Below are 23,307 nucleotides of genomic sequence, written 5' to 3' on the forward strand. Positions count from 1 at the left end.
CCGAACCACTACAATTGTAGTGGTCAAATGTGTTATACCTACAGTAAGAGCTATACTCCTGTACATAAAAGGGAAAAGGAAAGTGGTTGTGCACTTCTCTGGGTATGCAGATTTTCCCACTATCATTTACGCACTCTCACATCACATCACACGCGCGCACACACACACACACTCATGTGGGTTTACCCTATCAAATCCGGCCTTGTGGTATTCTTCAATCGACCCGTCAACTTAAGCGCTTTTTGTCTTACGTTTTCCAGGGGCTGTAGTAAGTCTGCTCCTGGGGAAGGTAAAACATCGTGCACTCACATGACCATTTGCGGATCCAGCCCAAGCTCACTTCAACTTAAAATCTGGGATTCTCAGTTCTGCTTTCCGATGTGTGGTACTAAGAAATAAAATGTTAATTTGCACTCATAAACTGCGATATGAAACCTAACTTTGAGCCTATAATGTTGAACTAACTTGCAAATTCACTTGCCGGGGCGATTGCTAAGGATGGTAGACCGTTATAAGTGGTTGAAGGTAAAGGGTTAGAAAATGATATTCGCTTGTGAACCAATTTTTCAACTGACATGCGAAAAAATGTAATTGAATGTAATGTAAAAAACTATCCTAATATGGCACTCAAACTATTAGTCTGTTCAGTGACAGTTTATAGTTGTTTTTTCTACTGATTTGTCTGGAAATGCAATTTAATCAGTTTTTCCAGAATTAAAAAATCACATCTGTGTTCATTATTTGATTCCATTTGGCACATATTTGTTGTTCGTTCATTCATTCATTCGTTCGTTCATTCATTCATTCATTCATTCATTCATTCATTTGTTAATTCATTCGTTTGTTCATTCATTCTTTTGTTTCAGCACAAGTAATTTTAGTATTAAAAACAATGAAAGAATTATTTGTTAGTTTACCAATGATTTGATTAGATTAATAGAATCAAATTTGACATTTTTTTGTCATTTGCCATCAAATCCTAGTCCTCAGTCACACTTCCCTTTTGGCAGGTTATAAAGTATAATGCACATCCTTCATTATTCCATCCCTCCTTCCTAATTCTGTCCTATCAAAGAAAAACAGCTTGGTTATCTCTGCAACATATTGGTTGAGAAAAACATGTATGACACCCCCTTAGGAGCTTGAAGAAAAAAGGAGCATGTATTAATTTGTTTTTAACTCTAATGATTTTGTTGCTATATCAATGATGAAAATCTAGATAGTCATTTACATTCCAGTTGAATTTGCAACTGAAAATAAAATCTCTTATTGGCTTGGATAATAGGATGACTAAAATTCACAGCAACAACTGAAGCCAAGGGTGTAATTACATTTTATGTCTTCTTTACGTCCCCACACCACAGCAGCGTGATGCATTATGATGTTACCTAGGGAATTGTGTGAAGACATGAATTCATGACACAGCATAATGACTGTGACAATGCTGGTGTTACCTCAATGTCAGAATAAACCACTCTCGCTGTATCCCACTGTTTTTTTTCCATCTCTCTCTTAAACGCTCAGTTCAAAAAATTCGAAACCACAAAAACCATATTATATAAAACAATTTAACGCCGAAAAAAGTGAAAATCAAACCAGCAATGGAGATTACCTGGTGTGCCTTTATGCTACGATTGGTTGTAAAGGGTTTGTTTTCTTGAGAAACACTAACATGTTTGAAGATGCCGTGAAATGAAGCATCTTCTCTTTCTTGGCTCAAAAGAAAGGTCACAGCATGATATTGTGGAAATCTCATTGAGCGGTAGCATCCCGAGCTTGAATTGCACCCTGTGTGAGATCCTGCTTTGCCGCCTCCAACTCCCCAAACACACACACGCACATACTTACGCACGCGCACACATATACGCACACACACGCACACACACACACATGCACACACACACACACGATAAACGCATAGGAGAGTATTGAATTGCAAGCAAATAATACAGTATTAGAACATTCCAAATAAAATTGAGACTAAAATCTTGTATTTCACTGACAAAATAATGTCATTCGTTTTGCAGTGAATAGGACTTTTTTTATTTATCAAGCTTCCTTTCTTTTATCTCAGGGACTAGGTTGGTACATTATTTCACAAGTGCTTCCTTTTGGCCTTCCTTGATTCAAAATTGTCCATGAATTTGTAGATCTGCTCTCGTACAATACGTTTGAACATAATGTTCATGCCTTAACACACATCAAATATTTATGTCGTCACAGCCCATGCATTGATATAAGGTACGCATTGAAGAGTGGAACATTCCCCCCTTCTTCCCCCGCAAAAAAAATGCACGTATCACTATTGTTTAGTGCTCTTTTATGACCCATTTAAAAGAATAAGGGATTTTTATTGAACATTTCTTGCTTTTTACCGCGTTCCCAGACCCAGCGCCGAGTGACGTTCCATCTTCCAGATGGTTCCCAGGAGAGCTGCAGTGACAGTGGGCTGGGTGATCCAGAGCCAAGTAGTACGGCCAGTACCTCCCAGGCCTTTCCGCTCAGCTTCCCCCATGAGGAGTATTACGAGCAAACATCACCTAACAGTCGCACAGAGGGAGATGGAAACTCAGACCCGGAATCAAGTGAGTCCTTGCTTTTCTTGTATTTTGATTTTGAGATGCTTTTGCATTGTAACCTTGATTATTAAACTAAAGTAGGTGTGTAACTGTCACTCTTTCAATTGAAATGATGAATTAGTATAATTATCTATATGTCTGAATGACCTTTAGTGTAAATTTGTATTGTATTTAAGGATGCCATTATATTTATATTTAATGAAGAATAATTGATTTTCTTTTGTCCAGGCTTCCTCCAGGTGAGCATTTGTAATTTGTATTTGCCGTAATTTATTATTCCATCGTTGAGTGTTAAAATAAGTATTTCGTGATCATTTAAGTATTGAGCTATTGCCACTTTAAAGTTGTTTGCTTTAAGTATTACAAATACCAGTATGCATCACTAAAGAGTTATGCTAATTTCTGTGTTGAATTGAGATGAATCAAAATATTCACAGGACAGCTGTCCCTGTTTATTTTGCTGCCCACTGATGTTCCCCATAAAATAGACCATTGAAGTCACAAACATAAAGAAACTTAAAAAAAGAACATAATTAATTTGCTGACGGGAAAAGGCGGTTTAGCAGACGCACACCCGATATTTTGCTACACAACTAGGAGTGATACAAGTGAGGAATCAACATAAATACTGGATCGAGTCTTATCCGTTGTGGTCAACATTGCAGGAAGTGCTTCGAGAGTGTCTTCATTTTTCAAAGATACATATCCACTGTATAGCTCAAATCTGCATGACAGGTAGGATTAAATTGCTTTTCATACACTTCATAGCCATTGTGCCATTTCTGTAAGTCAGACAACAGTCCTTGGTTACATCAGCCCCACTAGCATCTGCGCTGACAAGTCTGGCCCTGGGGTGTCAACACGAGTGTGATTGTGAATGTATTTGTCCGACATTAGATGAAATGGGTGACATCCCGTCAATGGCTTTCAGTTCATTTATGTTCAAAGGTCCCTCCTATTTGGGATTTTTTTGGGGTGCTTTCTGATACAAGGCTCATATAACGTGCCAAGAAATCTTATATTTACAAGACAAGTTGACATTCCCACTCACTTGCACACCTGTGATGCAGTGACTTGTTTTAAATGCGAGAACAAAGACACAACCAGTGGGTGATAAAACCTCTCCACTTTAAGATATTCACCATGGTGACAGAATATCTTAACACATATAGACTGAATTGTCCACCACCTCATTGATATTCATTAGCGTAAACATCTTATATGACACCCACCTGCCCACTTTGCTAGTGAGATAATATTTGTTAAAGCACATCCATTTTAAATGGAAGACCATACAACTGGAAGGGCATTTCGACGTGCAGTTAACACGTTTAATATTATTGAACATTTTTTATCATTTAAATGGTGTACAACATGATGTTTTTACAGAGAATAACACCATTTGTTCCAGTTTGCATGACAGAGTAAAGAAAATCATATAAAATAATATAGAGATATAATATAAATATAAGATTCAGATAAGTATGTTTAATTATGACCTCATTACAAATGTTTACAAAAGTAGATCAACCCAAACAACACACCGTCATTGTGATTAAAAGAAATAAAATAAACTAGTGGTAAATCAACATTACAGTGAAAGCAGAGACCAATAAAAAGGTTGTAAATTAGAGGTGCACAGAGCATTTAATAAGGAAAATGATCGCCAGTGCAGTACGCTTACATTCATACCAACAGGAGGAAGAATCATTCCAGGTCAACTCAAACCTTAGTAACATTTAAAATGTATTTGTATTATTTGCGGAATCAAATACTTAGACATGCATTGTAAATCAATGCTTTTGTTATTACCTTCTTTAGAGGGCTCTACCATTGGATGACACAGCTGGACAATTGAGGCATCTCAGTAAACAGTACAGTTCAGAGTTGTTTGTAGAGCTTGCAGAACTGCAAAGGAAACTAAAAGGATAATCACTTGTTTTCATTTACCGTAATTTTCGGACTATAAGTCTCGTTTTTTTTCATAGTTTGGGTGGGGGGAGCGACCTATAATAAGGAGCGACTTATATGTGTTTTTTTCCAAGAATTTTCCAAAAACAAAAAAGTGAAACCGCGATAAACGGTTACTGTAATTTGAATTTCAAGTAACGTCAGCAGCGCGACGCTGCGTGGCACGGTGGTTGTTTACAAAAAAGACAAAGATTGATCACGGGATGACGAAGGGCCCCACGTACTACCGGCATCATTAGCGGCCTTGTTTCTAAGTGAAACGGAGGACGAAGAGTTTGAAGGATTTAAGGATTTGGAGTGACACAGAAGGTTTGAAAAACTAATATGGCTTTTACGCACGCCCGGTCCTACTCTACGGAGCTTTTTTTCACCTCTGTGGATGGAAGTCGAGGGCCGGCGCTCGGCCGGGTGGCTGTCCGGGGATGGTGAATGGGGCTCGCTCATGGCTTTTACGCACGCCCGGTTCTATTCTATGGATCTCTCTTCCCCCTCCACGGCTGGAAGTCCACGCCGCCACACGCCTGTAAGTTTGTTTTGTTAAATAAAGAGCCGTTTACCAAACCCACGTCTTTCCTTGTACTTTGTTAACGCTACAATATAGTTATATACTAGATCTGTGGAATAACGACGAGGCTGACGTCAGGGCGCACGCGCGGCGTTGTTGACGAGGAATTTGATCAATCGATTTAATGATTTAGAGTGCACAGATGGTTTGATAATATTATTGCTTATATAATGGTTATTTGATATCTAATTTATATAAGGTTATATGGGCCTGTGGAATATTTTGAAGTGCAAGCGCCGTTAGCGGCGCGCACCCATTGTTGACAAAGGACGATCGATGGACTTAATGAATTTGAGTGACACAGATGGTTTTATAAACGTGTTATATATGTAATAGTTTTTTTTAATAACTCTGAATGTTACGTCAGGCCCGTTCTCAGCTCTTTGTTTGTGTTTATGTCACGTTAGCATACCTATCGTTTAGCCTGTTGTTGCTCGTTCATGTCTGTTCTTGGTGTTGGATTTTGGCGAATAAATTGCCCCCCAAAATGCGACTTATACTCCGCAGCGACTTATATATGGGTTTTTTTTTTCACTTTTTGGGGCATTTTATTGCTGATGCGACTTGTACTCCGGAGCGACTTTTAGTCCGAAAATTACGGTATATTGACAAGCCAGCATTACTTTGACCTATTTAGCTTGTGAACATCTACTTTACCAATGTGTGTTTATTACTAAGTACGCCAGTGGCTAGAAAGCCATTTACACATCAAAACTGTAGGTAGGTCCCTCAATGAAAAAATAAAACAAAATAAAAAAAACAAGCTATGAGTTTCTATTGTTTTGTATCCAAATTGATTCCATCTTGCTGATATAATCTATTAATAGAAGCAGAACTTCACACAAGTCTAGTTCCTTGTTCACGAAAACAACTCAAGATGGATCCTTGGCATGTTGGAGGTGCGAATGTTTTGAAAGGTGCCTATTATGCTGAAGGCTTTGCACAAACCTGCGACATGGCCGCATGCGACTGAATTGAACCATCACAGAAGAAATATCCATTGTGGCTCCACATACTGTAAATTGTACAACGGTGATGGGCATCTTAAATGCTGGATGGGCTGACAATTGAAGGGAGGGACACAGAGGTCTATGGACCCCCTAATCAGATGTATGACAAAAATGCTATTTTAGATATGGAAAAAAAAGTATGTGCAGACTGTATGTGCAAAATATATGCTTTAAATATATTTAAATTCAACTCAACTGTATTTATAGGGCTACATACAATGTGTTGCACATGGAGCAAAATTCAGCATTTATTGTTGTTGATGACTTCATCAACAACAATTAATTAATAACAAACACAGTGAAAACATAAAAACGGTAAAGCCAAGTCTCATGTTTAGCTAAAACATAAAACTGGTTCTTCAAAAAAGTTTGGCTTGAGACTGAGCCGTCAACATTCTTCCAACAAAGCAGACTCTGAGAGCGTAGTTTTTAGATGCCTAAAGTAAGTGAAGTATAGAAGCAGGATATTTTGGGTGTCGAAAACACCTGGATGTCAACTGATGTGTAATTGTATGTCCAAAAGGCAACCCTTGTCATAGTATTGTGACAGTAGTTCTCTCTTTAAGCATGCATTATTGTTTGGCTATGCACTGGAAATAAAGTTCATGTGACTTTAAATGTGTATTATTCATTAGTTAAAAGAATGTTGCTTTAGTTACGTAAATGGTTACATTATTTTGCATGTCAAGAAATTGCTGAAATCTTGAAAATCCGAGACATTTTAAAACAATCAGACACAAAGCTTTGGAGCACTACCTTTTCGCCAGATTGCAACACTCGCAGGGTATAATGATATGCAATGTTAATTAGTGCCTTTGCAAAGCATGCAGTTTGCTGTAACTGTGTCATAATGACAACACAGTCTGGCAGAGTTTTAGTCATCAAATGTGACTTTTTGGGATGGTGTAAATTGTCATGCTTTTGTAATCTCTCATAAAATAAAGTTAATTACAGATATTACTGCATATATGTTAGTACTGCATATATGTTTAGTTGTTTGCATTTAAATGTATAGGCTGTGATGTAAATGTTTTCTGAATTATGAGATCCATCATGTCACAAACAATGGAAAACACTTGGACTACTGTATGGTCTGCAAATCTAGCAGTTTAGACCATTTGCATTATTTGCATAAATATCTACGCAGTCTACTATTATTCAGTGGGTGGGGGCAAGGGGGTGTGTGTGCGCGCGGGCGCGCGCGTGTGTGCGTGTGTGTGCGTGTGTGTGTGTGTGTGTGTGTGCGCTCGTGGTGATGGTGGGGGTGGTGCATTGGGGGCCAGCAGTGCAGTACCATAGCTTGATCTGTGGCATATGGCTTTCAAATGACCAGCTTACACTTTGTCTAAGGTCTAAATCTGCTATTAAAATAAGACCATCCCGTTTTTAAGTCCCTTTAAACACTGCAACTATAATAAGATTATGTTTTTTATAGGCTTGAGTGAATTATAAACTCAATTTATAAAGACTTGCTTGATCTTAAGAATAGATTTAAATCAATGTTTCTTTTCCTCTTTTATATCTAAATCAGTTTTACTATGTGTCATAATGTGCGTGAACCATTTGCAGCACATTTTATCCTTTTTGATGCTGACTAATAATCTAATTCTAGGTTTGGTGTTTGTATGCGATGCTAACATTCTAAATCCTCCAAAATGTTCATAGTAGCTTTTCGACTTAGTTTACAGCAGACTGATTTATGACTACACTTCCCCTTATGTATGGAAGAAAAAATCACTTGATCTGGTGGAAAAAAACACTGCCACCATGTGATTTTCTTTTTCCTTTTTGAATTTTTTTTTATAACCTCATCTCAAGCCTCTAGCCATTATTGTCTCACAGCCAATAGTGAGCTTACACTTTAGACTGGAATTCAACTGTCTAGACACAATCCGCCCAAGAATAAAGGGATTTCATGGGAAGGCTTTATTAGTGTGATTGGAGCAAAGCAGTACCAACCACAGTACACCAGTTTAACTTTGTGTGTTTTACCCTTCACCATTATTTGACAAGACTTTACATACAGTTAACTTACATTCATTATTTGGATCTCGGTTTCACTGTGAGGCTTCTCAAATGCTATTAGTAGTAATGAATGTGCTTCTTAATTACATTCATTTGTGCAAATTTCCGCTCCCCCATCGAATTTTTCTGTGGAAACAATGTGACACTGACCAATGGCATATCATTTGCAACGCGACTAAATCCATTCAGCGTAGGACAATTAGCTATAATTAGTATTACAATATCATCAGCGACCAGAGGGAGAGACCGAGCTGACATGAAGGAAAAATATGGACCCTTGTTCAGAGAATTAAACGTCCAGTGCACGAAGAAGCATTTAACCACAGGCCACAGGTTCGTAAAATGAACTAACTACAACAGTGATTAAATATAATTTTATCTACATTTTAGAACTACTTTTGATTACTGACGATTAATGCAATGACGTCTCTTTGATATATTCATATTAATTTCTTTCAACGGAGTATTCTATCACTCCGCTGACATCCTTTGAAACTTGTGGCCTTAACAGTTATTGAACAAAGTAAAAATGTTAACTGTCAATGTTACTGCATTTGGAGGTGGTGAAATAAAAGTAGTTTATTTGTTTGAATGCTGCCATAGCAGTTATATCATATTCAGAACGGGACAGTTTTGCAGCAGATTGTTAAATCCTGGCCAACTAGTTCACTCGTTTGTATAGTTAGCTTTTTTCCTTAGTTCTTTAGTTCTAAAGAATAAAAAATGTTTACAGTCCGTCCTCATCTAGGGTTGCTGCTGATAAACAATACTTTGAATTCCCCGCCATTTTCATTTTCCTGAAGTGGCAGATTTGAAGAGCATTTTATTAGTGACAGTATTCTGTCTGTGTATATTTCATTTATGCCACACTAAAAATGGTTGTCCACCCAATTCCTTTCTGCTGCAGTTAGTATCCTACAATGTACGTATGAGATAACATCTTCAAACTCCCACTTCTTTCCACATCATTTGCACCAGTTTGCTTCCTCTCTCTCTCTCTCTCTCTCTCTCTCTCTCTCTCTCTCTCTCTCTCTCTCTCTCTCTCTCTCTCTCTCTCTCTCTCTCTCTCTCTCTCTCTCTCTCTCTCTCTCTATATATATATATATATATATATATATATATATATATATATATATATATATATAATGCTCATATAAATAAATAAAATCTTTTGTGCCTTCTGGCTCCCAGAACTTTTTACAGCTGCCCCAGTGGGCTTGCAACAGAGCTAAATGAAGCAACAGTGAGTATTAACCTACATAGATTGGACCGTTCCTTTTAAGATGGTCTTATGTTTTTTTTTTCTTTTTTTTTTTTGACCAGCGGGGGTGTAGAGCTGAGTCAGAAGGGGATTTAGATGGAGTCATCTGTATCCTTCTCAACCGATAGGGATTTAGTGGAAGTGCTCAGTTCTTGGAGGTGAGGTGGAGGGGCAGCCTTGTTTTATCTGGTTCAAATGCCACACTAGTTGTTTCAGAGAAAGAGAGTGAGAGACAGAGAGAGACAGACAGAGAAAGATGTTATTGATTTCGAGGAGTCTAGTCAGCTTTCCGAAATCTCCCTCTACCCTCCTTCAAACTATTGAAAAGTATCATGGTCGAAACCCCTTTTCCTCAGTGTCTCTGGTGATGTTGAAAGTAATAGCACTGTGGACATCCAGGCAACCACTCCATCACCCACCCCTGATACTCCCCATTGACAAATAACTTTTAAGGAACATTAAAACGCCTTTGCCCGGCCGGGCATGAATACCCGGACCTCGGTGAGCTGCACAGATGAAAGCAGAACTACCTTACAGTACTTCCAGTATATTTATTAGCTGAGGATGAGAAATATTTACTCAGACCAGATTCCCTCCTTTTCATCCATCTTTGACTGCCTTGTCTGGGGTCAGGTAACACTGATTAAATCAACAAGCTAGTAAAATTAGTAAAACAATCAGATGTAACAAACATAATAATGATTAGAAGCTCCGCAGCCAAGACACATTCTATGAGACAATAGACTGTGGTAAAAAGTACATTAATGTCTGTGCTTGTTAATAGTGTTTGTGCTAGCTTTGATGGACCTGACTGTATTGTACTGTTGAATACAAACGGACATCAGAGTTTTCACTACAATTTTCTCATTTGCATTTGTTTAAAAGTTTGAAATGTATTTATTTATTTAATTTTTTTTGTTCCATTTTATAATTAGCTTTTATTTTGTGTTCTCACTGAAATACACTCAAGTTTGTGATTGTAAGGTCACAAAATGTCAATAATTTTAAGAGGTATGAATACTTTATCAAGGCACCGCATGTTCCTCTCAGCTTGCAGCACTATGTGTCAAGGTAAAATGACATTTCCACCACGCTTGCAAAGTCATCAAAGAAATCATTTGCATTTTACATTTAAATCAGCATAATTAAAAGTTTAAAGGCAAACGTAGCCTCCCTATTTTACTTGCATATTTCAATCAAGCTCAGTTCATTGAAAATATAGTCATCTGCTTAAAACATTGGTAAATTTCATAATCCAAGGTTGTTGATCTGGTTGATTAAAACATCAGTCATAATGTGTTATAGCTTGACGAAAGAAAAACAGCTTGGTATATTTTGAAGGCTGTGTCTGAAAGAAAATATAAAGCTTTCATTGGTTAACAAAAGTGCATACTTTTAACAGGTCATACAGGAAAACATGGACTTAATTACAAAATAAGTCTCATTTAAAAATCATCTGGTGAGCAAGGGAAAAACTCCCAAAAACCCATCTGGGTTAAAAAATAAGAGACCTTGAGAAGTGACTGGATTTGGGGGAGTCCCTCTTCCAGGTCACAGGCTGCAAATTGTAATTGTTTTAAATGAAGTACCTTCTGAATACAGAACTCTTTAAATGAGCTTCAAGGACGAAGACTCTCTCACTGATTTATTGGTAAATTATTTGATACTTTCAGGAAGATATTACAACGCATACGAAAATGTAGTTAAATGACGTAATGTATCTTTTGAGGCTTTCACCAAATCGAGCTTCTTTCATGCATCCAGTCTGACGTTGTTTCTGGTATAATTTCAGAGAACTTAACATTAAAACAGAACTTGGCTTGATACTGTTGAGATTCTCCTTCAAATTCACTTTGCAGTGCTGTGGTTTGAGGGGGCTTCTCAAAGACCTGTACAATTAAAGTACTCATCCTGAAGTTGTTAACATGTTTTTTTAAGACTTATGTGTGGTTTGGGAAAGGATCAATAGCTGCCAGATTTGATCGCATCCCTGGACAATATATTTTGAACTAGAAGGGAGGGGAACCCACTTCAAACAAGAACGAAGGCTCAAAGACATCAGTCAGCAATTCACTTTGTTCCATTTGACCGACTCTGATTTCAAAATTGGAATATTGCTCTGGCTGCATATTAAACCTGTGAAATGTTTGGGTAAGAGAGAGATGAACAGTTGTGCTCCTTCATCCCGTCAGACTGATGTGATCTCACTAACACCAAGCATGAATCATTTAAGACAACATTCCTGAAATCTAAACAGGGCAAGTTATTTGTCGGTCGCCAACCGTGCGCGAGGTGCTGAGGGCTGTGTAGTAAATATTTATATCCCCATTTAATTTGATCCAGTTGGAACCGTGCTGCTAGTAAACACTCTCTTAAAGCCAGAGCTCCTGAAATAATAACTTACCTGATCTATTAAAGTTTTACGAAATCTCACCACAGGAACAGCACCTCACATTACCCAACATTTCTCAAAAGTCCTGCTGTTGTATATACCCCATATTTTATTTAAGGGATTTGTTATTGATATTCTTTCTACAAGTGCCGCTCATCAAATGCATTTACAGTATGTATATCTTGAGTGTGTTGCTGCTTTGGCATTGTAGTTTGGACTTCAACCTGGTAACTAACACATGGTAAATAATCTGCTTCTTAGGAGCAGGAACTTTGAGGGTAACATGTTTGGCTATAAACTCGGTCAAGGGGTCAGAGTTCAGCTTCATTCATCTATCAATGAAGCCATTGTACTCCGGCTTTGGACGTGTTATGTTTCAGTGTAACCAATAGTGGGGGTTTTTGTTAACTACTGCATTAGCAAGGCTGAGATGAGGTTAGAGAAAGTGCATCGTCCTGTTCTCTCTTCCCCCGCATGCTTTGTTCATCCTCACATCCCTTTAAGGCTCTTTCAAATAAAAATGCAAGGTCCCATCCCGATCTCATTTTTCACATGCAGTCCGTCTTCAAGGGTAAGGATGGCCTCTGCTCAGAAAGACTTATTGACCGAAATAACAGTGTGTCAATATTGCTCCTGAAGGCTAAGTGGACCTGAGAATCCCAGCGGTTGTATTTCCAACTCTAAACCCATGATGCTATTAACTTGATATGCAGGAGAAATGCAGGTCCAGAAACGAATACAAAAGCCATCCTATTATTTTTCAAAGCTTAGAAAAAAATGTTAAACCATCCAACATATGTAAGTTATTCGATGGAAAAAAAAATCATGACCTGATAAGTTGTACAAAATGGATGCCGACCAACAAACAGCAAGCTTGTCATTGCACCACTAATTTAAATGACTGAAACAGGCAATGTTTTTTAGAAGTATCAATTTAAGTCCTTTAAGTAAAAGAACAAAGTAAAGAATCTGTAGTGTACTACAAAAGTAAAAATTATATTTTATTGTTAATTATACATTGTTTTGATAACTTCAACTGCCCTCCACACCATATAGTATCTCTCTCTTATTAACTTGCATATTACGCAAGAAAAAAGTTACTGGACACAGCTTTTCTGGAATTAATCAAGACTAAAATAACAAGAAGGTCTCCATGGGCAAAACAACACCACCATAAAAATATAAATTAGAAAATGATGACAACTGACTGTTTTTTACCTGCATACATTTATTTTAGATTTCATTTTTTGAACTGCCAGAAGATGCTATTTTATAGGCTGACACAAGACTGTATTCGTCGCAAATTATTCATAGCTGAAAATATAAAACAATTCTCCTTTAAAAAGGTCATGCATGTTATCATGCATTCCCAAATCTATTCTGTCATAGTTAATAGTAACCCTAACCCTAACCCTGGTTCACATTCCTCTGTCACCGCAGTTCCTTTTTTTTTTTTTTTACCCCAATATTTCAATCAGTCAATCAATCAAGATCAGCTGACCTTAGCTTTCCTTTAAAAAAAAAACAACTCAAAACGGACGTGACATCAGGAATTGTTTACTCCGTAGAGCTTTTCTCCATGGCTATGCAACATTATTGTGACATGTCTCCCATTTGTATTTCTGCTCTTTTGCGGTAAGAAATCACAATGAGATTAGATGCAATTTTGATGAGATCCAATTTAATGTGATAGCTGCAGTATTGCTGCAGTCACATAAGTGATTGGATGACAGACGGGGCTACAGCTACGATGCCATCTGTCTGAATTTCATGCACGAGCATATTTCAACTCAAACATGCCAGTCACAGCCACTGCGGATTCAATAATTTCATGAGGTTTGGCGTACACGTTCTGTAAATTTCATGGTGAACACTTCACCACCGTTATAGCCACCGTTCTGCAAACATGCACACGCATGAATTCCGCCAAAGTTATTGTCAGTTAATTCAATTGGCCGCGACACATCAAAGTATGCCGGTCGGAGCCTGTTATTTATTCGTATTGGTTATGGCTAAAGATTTAATCAAGGTGTAGAATTGCAAGCATGTACAGGATTGGTTCTCACTATTGGACCCTGATCAATGCACCGACTGCTTGATAAATTGTCATCCACACGCAAATGGATCACTTCAGAAAGCACTCACGGGATGATAAGCCAGACAAATGGACTGAGAGCATGGCAGGAGTTGTAGTGAATGGGTGCATGAAGAAAAAGAGGAGGATGATAAAGGTGATGTTGAAGGAGTACATTTGGAGTTTGGCCCTGCAGGACATGTTCGGCTTAACATCAAATGACAGGTGGCTTTCAAAGGGCTCGAAACCGAGCACATGAACCCGGTTGTTGTGTACCCAGCTCGCGAGACCCGAGCATTCATCACGTTCTCCGTGGTTACAAGGCGCCTGTGCGCCAAGGCGCTTTGCAAGGCATCTGTGGGAAGCTCAAGGCGATGTAACGCTCGTGAGGTCAGTCAGCTGTCTGCCATTCCGTGCATGCAGAAGCAGACCTGGTGCGCAGGCGGTGCCAGGAGCTCTGGCAAAGCGTCAGACAGACTGTGTCCCTTTGTCCCTGTTTCCCCCAGACACCTGCATGATTGCACTAATTTGACTTGACTTCATTCAGCCAGGGGCCCCACCGGATTTCAAGAGTCAAACATCTGTCATGCATAGTCTCCCCCTGCAGGCAAAGGCCATGCACCAATCAGAGGAAAATATTCAGGTAGGAGTTTGAATATGCAACATTAAAATAAAAACAATTGTGAACATTTTAGTGCAAGATGAAGGAAGAAATGCTCTTATTACTTCATGACTGTGAGTTTATTACTTGCATTATGTATCTGTTTATTTCTTGGTGCAGTTGTGCAACAGTGGTGCCAAAAAATAGTGCGGGAATGCTGGGCCAAGAATGAAGCCATTATAGTTGGGGTTCTATACCTTTTACTTGTAAGCGATTGCCAAGAGAAGGCTATCCACCTAACTGTGAATGATCTGCTTACTCTGGCCACAGTTTTTGCAGTGTTCAATTACCGTTTTTTTCCGTGTATAGTGCACCCCCATGTATAATACGCACCCTAAAAATGGCATGCTGATGCTGGAAAAAAGCCTGTACCCATGTATAATACGCACCCAATTTTTATGATTTTTTTTAAATTATTATTATTATTATTTTTTTTTTAAGTCCCAATGATCGTCACACACGCAGGGAGGCAATGGGTCCCATTTTTATAGTCTTTGGTATGGTCTTAACTAGGCTGGATGTAATTTTTTTTGTTGGCGTTGATTTCTCCGACTGCCCGTAAACGCACCACCGCGCTCCGTGCGCGCACGGGACAGCAAACGAGCAGGTGATCGAGCAAGCGTCTGATACGAGAGCATTGCGGTCGCATGGAGCGTGTTTGAAGTGAACAGCAGCAGCAAAAAAAAAAATTTTAAAAAAAAAAAAATTAAATTTTTTTTGTACCCATGTATAATGCGCACCCCAGATTTTAGGACAATAAATTAGTTAAATTTTGCGCACTATACACGGAAAAAAACGGTACTTTTTGCAGGTGATACGTCCCATGAGCCCACATAATAGTAGAAGTTGACTTTTTTACGCCCCTTTTAAGACATTACACCCCACACACACACATACACACAGTTTCCCCCCCATCTAACCACCTCTTACACTACGTACGTTATGCTTCCGTAAGCAAACAATAATGATAAAACATCTACTTGAAATACTATATTTTGTTTCTCTTTAGCTTCAAATGGCTGACCATAACCAGAATTCTTTGTCGCATCGTGCCAAAGGTTAAGTGTTAGTGGATTAATTCGCCTTTGCGTAAATGCATGAATTGTTGTTGTGGAAACCAAAAATCAGCTTCCTTTAACGTTGTTGTTGTGGAAGTTCTTCTTGTTCTTCCGAAGAAGACGACGAAGAAGCAGCTTTCGCTGGATGTAGAAGACTGGCAATCATGCCAAATTGGATTGCATCTTTGGCTACAATGCGATGCAGGATTCTAAGACATTCGAAACAATTTTAAACTGAAACTGAAAATTTTGACATAGTTATTCATCAGGCGTTTTGTCATCCTCATGAGCTGTCGGAGGGACAGCACACTCTACTCACATTAATTTCCGAACGCAACAGTTTACTCTCCTTGTACTGCTTGCACTGGGCTATGGGTTTTGGAACACTCTGAATAACTGAATGGCACATTTGAACAACATTCTGAGTTTCCAAATGGTAATGCAGTATGCTTGAATCGTATTTCAGCATGCACCCATGATGAGGGAACAGGGATTTTAGGGGTGACGAGTTCTAATGTTCATGTTCATCATGTTCATTCTGACTTCTTTGTCTGGTCTGGCTAAGAAGGAAGAACATTTTCAAGAAAACAAATGAAATGGTCACAAATGAAAATCTGCGATAGAAGTCACAATAACAGAAAATAAAAGTAGGAGAAAAGTAAGAAGCTTAGATAGAGAAAGTGTAAGTTCACATTGTTGGGAGAAAAGTGTCCTGGAGCAGGTCACAGGCAAGAGCTGAGAGCCCAATATCAGTTTGGATCAAATCTGCGACCACTGCAAGCGTGCCCTTGATTCTGCAGTTGGCTTAACTCGGCAGGTCACCAAAGGGGAAGCAGATGTTGTCTCTAGGCATGTCCACTGCCTCCACAAGAGCTCCGGCTGGTGTTGTCGAGTTTACAGGTGCAGAGGAGGGTGGTGGGTGGAGTTGGTGGGTGGGGGTACTAAGCTCCCGTTCGGACGCCGTCGGCCAGTGCCAGGGAGGCTGCAATGGGCAGATCTGCTCATTTTGATCCACTGAGGTATAATAATGGATGATCAGCCCTGCTGTCGCATCTGTGAGTCACTGGTCCATAGTATAACACAGCCTTAAAGCCACACATGGCCGTGTGGACAGAGGTGCCATGGGGTCACATGCTGGCTTAGTGTACAAGCTGGGAAGAACGATAGAAAAAGAAAACTTTTTGTGAAGTTGACTTCCGAGGAGTTTAGGAATGCACCTTCCTCTTTTGTGTTTGCAAAGTTCTGTTTCCCATTTTTTCATTGAATGATGGATTTATACAGATACGGGGTGTGCGTGTGTTTGTGTGTGCGTGCGTGCGTGCGGTGTTAGTTGCTGAAAGAAAGTGCACTTTTAATGTGCAATATTCACCAAAAAAAAACAGTGAAGTGCAGTCAATGTGCAAAAAATAAAAAGAGAACAGAAATAAATTCCTAATTGGTACTTTTAATGCCTTTACGGAGATAAATAAGAAAGGGCTGCAAATAAACACATTCCAGTACTTAAAGCTTAAAACCTGACCTAGTTTGTGTTTGTGTACTTTTTTTAATGTATTCATTGTTGTTCTTGAAAGACATAAAATCCTATTCAGTAGTTGGTGAATTGACTATAATCATGATTATTCCGCACACAATCTATGCGGAAACCAGACACATTAGTGTATGCAGAAAACACGCACACACGTATAGATCATTCACCTTGGCGTGCATGCAGCAAAGCAAAGCTCTCACATAAAGAAGACACAACACAAAAAGCCGAAATTGACAACCAAATCGTATTTGGAAGCTTCTATTGTGGTTACAAAATGTGTAAGGATTCACAGCAGTGCAACCTAACCTAAAAAATGAAAGTTAAGATTTCAAAGAGGATCAATATGCAGCCACCAAGGTGAACATTTAAGTCAGAGTGACTTTGCTTTCTCAAAAAACAAATGAAGTCTAACCCCTCATTTCTTGTCATTGTTGGCCGCGAGCGATCCGATCAAATTGTAATCACACAATTCAGCCTCATTGATTTCAGTTTACCGCAGATTATGTTTGATGAAATAGTTGTGGTTTTTTTTTTTCTCTTTCAGAAGCAATTACCCAGCAATAAGAATTTGATACCACAGACTATTTGGAGCAGTGATGTCGCTGTATTATATATTTGTTTGCCTGATGTCTTCTGTTTCACACTCCTATTTTATAGTTAAAAAGAACTAGTGAATACTGTACGAGAAACAACCCCTACATATTCCTAATCATGCTGTTACTGCTGCACTTAGTGTGTGACCTTAGTGTGTGTCTGCGATTTCCCGTTTCTGTCGGCTTTGTCCATTACTGTCAGCCTCTGGTTTGCTCTTCAAACAAATAGTCAAGCAAAGCTGTGATGTGACCGGAAGTTTCTTTTGATTAACCTTCTGAGTTTGTTTATAGGGAATCGTTAGTGTTTTGTGCTGTCATATTCGTAAATAAACTAGCAGTAAAACCTCAGCTAGATTTCATTTTTACCAAAATCCCAAATAATAATACCTGAAATAATGTTCTATCTTTAACATAGGGATGGAAATGAAAACTTTTTAATTTCTATAAATCGATAAAATACTCTACTGTTTAAATGATTATTAAAATAATCGTTCATTGCATCCTTACTGGCAATTGGATGTACAGGTACGTATGTGCCCATGCTGCAGAATATTGTGTTTTTGACTAGCACAGGCAATCTGCTCTAGGAGAGGCAAGTACCAGATGTCATTGTGCACTGAAATGACCGAGACACATAGAAATGCAGTGTTCGTAGCACTTTTGTCAGGTGATGTGGCATGGCTACTTCTTGTGACTTGCTCTACGTCAATTTAAATGATAGAGGAATAGTTGATACAGTATGTTCAATAATCCTTTTGCCATTTGCTAAATGTTTACATGAGTTGCAATGTTCCATCCCCCCCCCCTTTACTCTCATTTTGATTGTGCTACCTTGCACTGCACTGTGATGATTTGTACCAGGCTTTCAGAGGGCCTATTAAAAGATGCATAGTCAGCTCATCTGAGGTTTGATAAATCCGATTAATTTAAATTAATCAATTTGCATGTACTCCTCCTACAATGCACACACTGAACTGGGTAGCAATTTAGCATGTCTGGCAGACGCAAGCTTGGTTACCAGTTGTTCAGGTTCCACATCTGTTTGCTTGAAATTGAATTTGCGTCTGTTTTTGAACGTGCAAATTCATACTAAATCACGCACCGTGTCTGTATGAAGTTACACATTATTAGCATGGTAGCATAGTCAAACAGGAAAATTGTGATGAAAATAAAGCATGTTGAGAAAAATGCCTCCTCTTCCAATTTTCCAACATTCTACAATATGTTTTACAATGTCCTGATTTGAATCTCACAGTGCAGTGCAAGAGCTGCCTCGACGAACAACAGGCTACATGCAATCATTCGGTAGCTCATGCTACGATATGCTCTGGTAGCACATATCTTTGTGAGCAGCTGGTTTCACTGATGAAAATGAACACAACATCACATGGGACTCGCTTCAATGATAAACACCATCCAGGAAATATTTACTCCACAAAACTTCATCCCAATCAGAAACTTGTTGGCAAAAAAAGATTCCAAGTTTCATAAGCAACGAAACTTAAAATTCTTGATTTGGAAATATTTCAACTCATCTGAAACTTTTTTGTTTTGTTAGTATCTTGTCTGTTTCTATGCACAGTTGATCTGGGGGATGTTGTGAGTTAATTATGCACTCTAAAATACTGTATGCAATCACATGCAATCTTCAAAACACGTGAATATTAATGTTAATTGTACTGGATATTGGTATTGTTTTAATTCATAATATAAAAAAAGAAATCTAAAGCACATTGTCTTCAAAGTATATCATTTTTTATATATATATCCACATTAGATCAGATACAACATTGACAGTGAAATGATTGGGGAGTCTTTTTATTTCAAAATAGTGGTACTGCTTGCCAGCCAGCAGTGCCATACAAATGTGTACTATTAAATTGATGTAAAGTTTAAAACGTGCTTTAAACAATTTTAACAGTGGCACAGTAAACAACTAGGGTTAGAAATCTGATAACGGCTGAAAAGAATCGCATTTTGAACTATAAAATTCCTGAAATATACGATGACAAGTCGTTATTTTTTGATTCCAGAAACTATGTTGACAAACCATGTTTCATTACTATAGCATTATACCTCTTTCTTTCTGCCTAGATTTCATAGCACTCCCTGAAGGCAATGGCACAATTCAAATTTGTCTAGCTGGCCAAAAGGGCCAATGCATAAAAAGTATAAAGAGGCCACCCTTTCTGTCTTTGTTATGCTCACCATAATTTGCTTTTCGATGCAGCAGGTTCTGGTAATATTGCTTAACAGCAGCTCACACAAAGTCAGCTGGCTGTAATGTTTCCCTTTTTGACCATTCTGAGGAGATAATTCGATACAGTTCCGGACATAATGGTTGTGCTGCATCCTCCTAAATGTGCTTCATATGACAAGAGATACAAAATTTCCCAACAATTTCTGAGGATAAGTTAGGCTATTTGATTGGTTTGATGTTTACCAGATGAGCATATCAGCTCTTAAGCGTACCGTATGCGCTTTTCTTTCAGTACAGGGCGACTTTTAGTTATAGGAATCGATGTACATGCGGTCTGTTTTATGTCATGTTAATGTTCTTCCATCATCTAATCTTGTCAAATACTTCACAAAATTTTGTCTGGTCATGATTACAAATTGAAATTGAAAATGCTATTTTTTCTTTTCTCCACTGACTACGTATTAGTCCGAAAGCTCTCATATATTCTTGAAATGAGAAGCAAAGTTCAGTGAATTTCAGCATGCTGTGACCCAAAAAACAACTCAGCCTTTCCTCCTGCTCTCATCTTGCTTTCTCTCAATCTTGCGGGGGTGAGCACGTCAGCTCTTCCTCTTATGGTTAAATATGCAATCTGGACCTGCCAGTCTATGAGCGAGTTTTGGCTTAATCCTCATGAATACGTGACTTTGTCTGCATGAATAAATAAAAACCTACTCACTGGGTAATTGAGGCGCCATGCCACTAACAAATGAGGACACAATTTGTAAATGGAAATTCAGCCAACTGCCAACCTCTGCTCCCGACACCCCCACACCAAAACCTGACCCTTGGCAATGCATATCACAGTAAAGCCCTGCAATTTCTATACAGCTATGACAAGCTATGTTCACTAAGATATTGAAACATAGATATTGAAACCATTGAAATGTTAACGTTCCCTAAGGACTATAAGATAATTCATAAATCATGTTGTAGTCTTTTTCATGCTGATGTTTTGAAAGAAAGAAAGAAAGAAAGAAAGAAAGAAAGAAAGAAAGAAAGAAAGAAAGAAAGAAAGAAAGAAAGAAAGAAAGAAAGAAAGAAAGAAAGAAAGAAAGAAAGAAAGAAAGAAAGAAAGAAAGAAAGAAAGAAAGAAAGAAAGAAAGAAAGAAAGAAAGAAAGAAACAAAGGAAGAAACAAAGGAAGAAACAAAGGAAGAAAGAAAGAAATAAACTGACATTCAGGGGCAAGAAGTGCATGAGTTCAAATATAAAATAAATGAGCTACTATGAACATTATATTCCTCAGAGATTGAAATTATGATACATCTTTAATGTGTGCTATTTAATTAATATTAAATTTATATAGCAAGTCAGCAAAATTGAGTGAGCATGACAAAAATAGATGTGCACTAATTGTAGAACTAGGCAGCAGTCAAGCCAAAGGAAGAAAGTAATGTGTGAGGAGAGTAGGTTACCTCTGTTTCCCTCCTGGCTGTTTGGTGTTCACAGAGTGTTCCATTTTCTATTTTAAGTGCTCAATTATGGTCAATTTTGTGCCGTGCGCATAAGGGATTCCACATGCGTGTACCTCCTTAAAAACAAGTGTCTGTCTAAAAGGGGGACCTCTGCTATTTCCCACAGCCATAATGGAGCCCAAGGTCCTCTAAGGTTTCAACCTGTCACTTTTACTTTCAGTAGTTAGGTTGTATACAAAGTTAATGAGGACGCTAATGTGAGATACTTAGGCGTATAAAGTATCACAGAGTTAAGTAACAATTTAACATCACGATGGGGGCGTGTGAATGATACATAATACTTGCCATATGTTTGCAACTGGAGCCTCAGAATTGGTTTAGTTCAGCTCTTCACTGTTAGGTTATGTTCAGTATCGTATTCTAAAAGAAAAAAAAGGGCGTACTGTATCAAACGATGATTTTCAGGGAGCCACAAAATGTATAGTATTGTTACCTATACATTAATGAATTGGCTTTAAACAAAACATTTGCAGTGCATCTACATGTGTCTACTTTGACAATTCTAGGTGTTATTTATCATTTTTCTTTACAAGTAAATAACAGTGATCACATTGGCATTAATAGAAAGACTCCAGATGATGTTTACAAAAGGGCTTTTCCAGTGGGTAAAACAACATATAACATTTCAAAATAGTGCTTCTTGCATCCATCAAGGCAAGAAGTCAAACAATTGACCTCCTGCGGCATCCTTGTAAATCAGGCAGCACAGATCCAGGGCAGGAATGTTTCTTATTCCTCATTTGCTCCTCCAGATGAACACATTGCAGGTGTTTTCCCATATTTTTACCAGGAGACTAATCGGTGACAAGAGTATTTAGATGTGAGAATCAAAAAGTGTTTCTCTGAACAAGCAAAAACACCGTGAAGGTTGTTTTACTGTTGATTTGGGGTTTTATTCATGCGATTTGTTTGAAATAAGCAGCTGGTGATAGCTTTGTTTCTATAGGGTGTCAAAGTGAAAACTGAATGTTGTGAAAAAAGAAACACAATACAAAATAGAATAGAATAGAATAGAATAGAATAGCATAGAATAGAATAGAATAGAATAGAATAGAATAGAATATGTAACAGTTATAAATCATTACCAAAAGGAACTTTGGAATAGAGATTAAATTTAGTAGTAGGTTTTTAGCTGCCCAAGTTTTCTTCTCTGGTGTCTGGTTCCCACCAAAGCGGGCCAAGACAAGTGCATTGATTTCACTGGGGCAGCCTTCTCTAGGCTTGTCCCTCGCACCAAGTGCTTGACCCACTTATTTTCTCATCTTACCTGCTTCCCCCCCTGAGAGTTGGGTTTGGACGCTGCTTAGGCCATTACCGTGTGAGTGGATACATGGCGCATTAGGTTGCACTGTCTAGCTGTCGGTCTGTCTGGATCAGCAGCTCACAGACTCATTTGACACTTCATTATGTAAAAACATTAACAGTCTAATTGGCTCTCGTTGAAGCTTTGCATTTATGTATGTGTGCGTGTGTGTGTGTGTGTGCGTGCATGCGTGCGTAATTTGCGTGCGTGCGTAATTTGCGTGCGTCCGTAATTTGCGTGCGTAATTTGTAGTTTGGATTTGAATTTAATCATTTTTAACACCACTCCTAAAATGTTCTGACATCTTGTCCTCTATATCAAGCTTGAAAGCAAGTCAAGTGGACTTACACTAGGAATTATACTTCAAATTCTGATGTAAACAGGAAAATATTTATAGCATATTGCTGCCCAGTTTCATTACTCAACAGTAGCTTCCAATGTTACCTGGTTGTTTTTAGAGGATTAAATACAGTTCTTTTATCTTTATGTTTGGAAATTTTGAAAAAGGACATTATATCGAATAGAAAGCAGACATAGACAAATAGTTCGTTATCAGTTGTTTATATGAAAG

At 38.3% G+C, this 23,307-nt stretch overlaps 1 protein-coding gene across 1 annotated transcript in view; it reads left to right on the forward strand.

The window, feature by feature from the left end:
* The first annotated feature begins 498 nt into the window (after positions 1-498).
* Positions 499-23,307, forward strand: part of LOC133165541 (protocadherin-9-like) — a 55,589-nt gene continuing 32,780 nt past the window's right edge. Inside the window, exons 1-2 of the mRNA XM_061295297.1 lie at positions 499-525; positions 2,387-2,585. Coding sequence (XP_061151281.1) covers positions 499-525; positions 2,387-2,585 — 226 coding nt within the window. The remainder of the gene's footprint in view (positions 526-2,386; positions 2,586-23,307) is intronic.

Source organism: Syngnathus typhle, linkage group LG1, assembly GCF_033458585.1.
Source record: "Syngnathus typhle isolate RoL2023-S1 ecotype Sweden linkage group LG1, RoL_Styp_1.0, whole genome shotgun sequence".
Lineage (NCBI taxonomy): Eukaryota > Metazoa > Chordata > Actinopteri > Syngnathiformes > Syngnathidae > Syngnathus > Syngnathus typhle.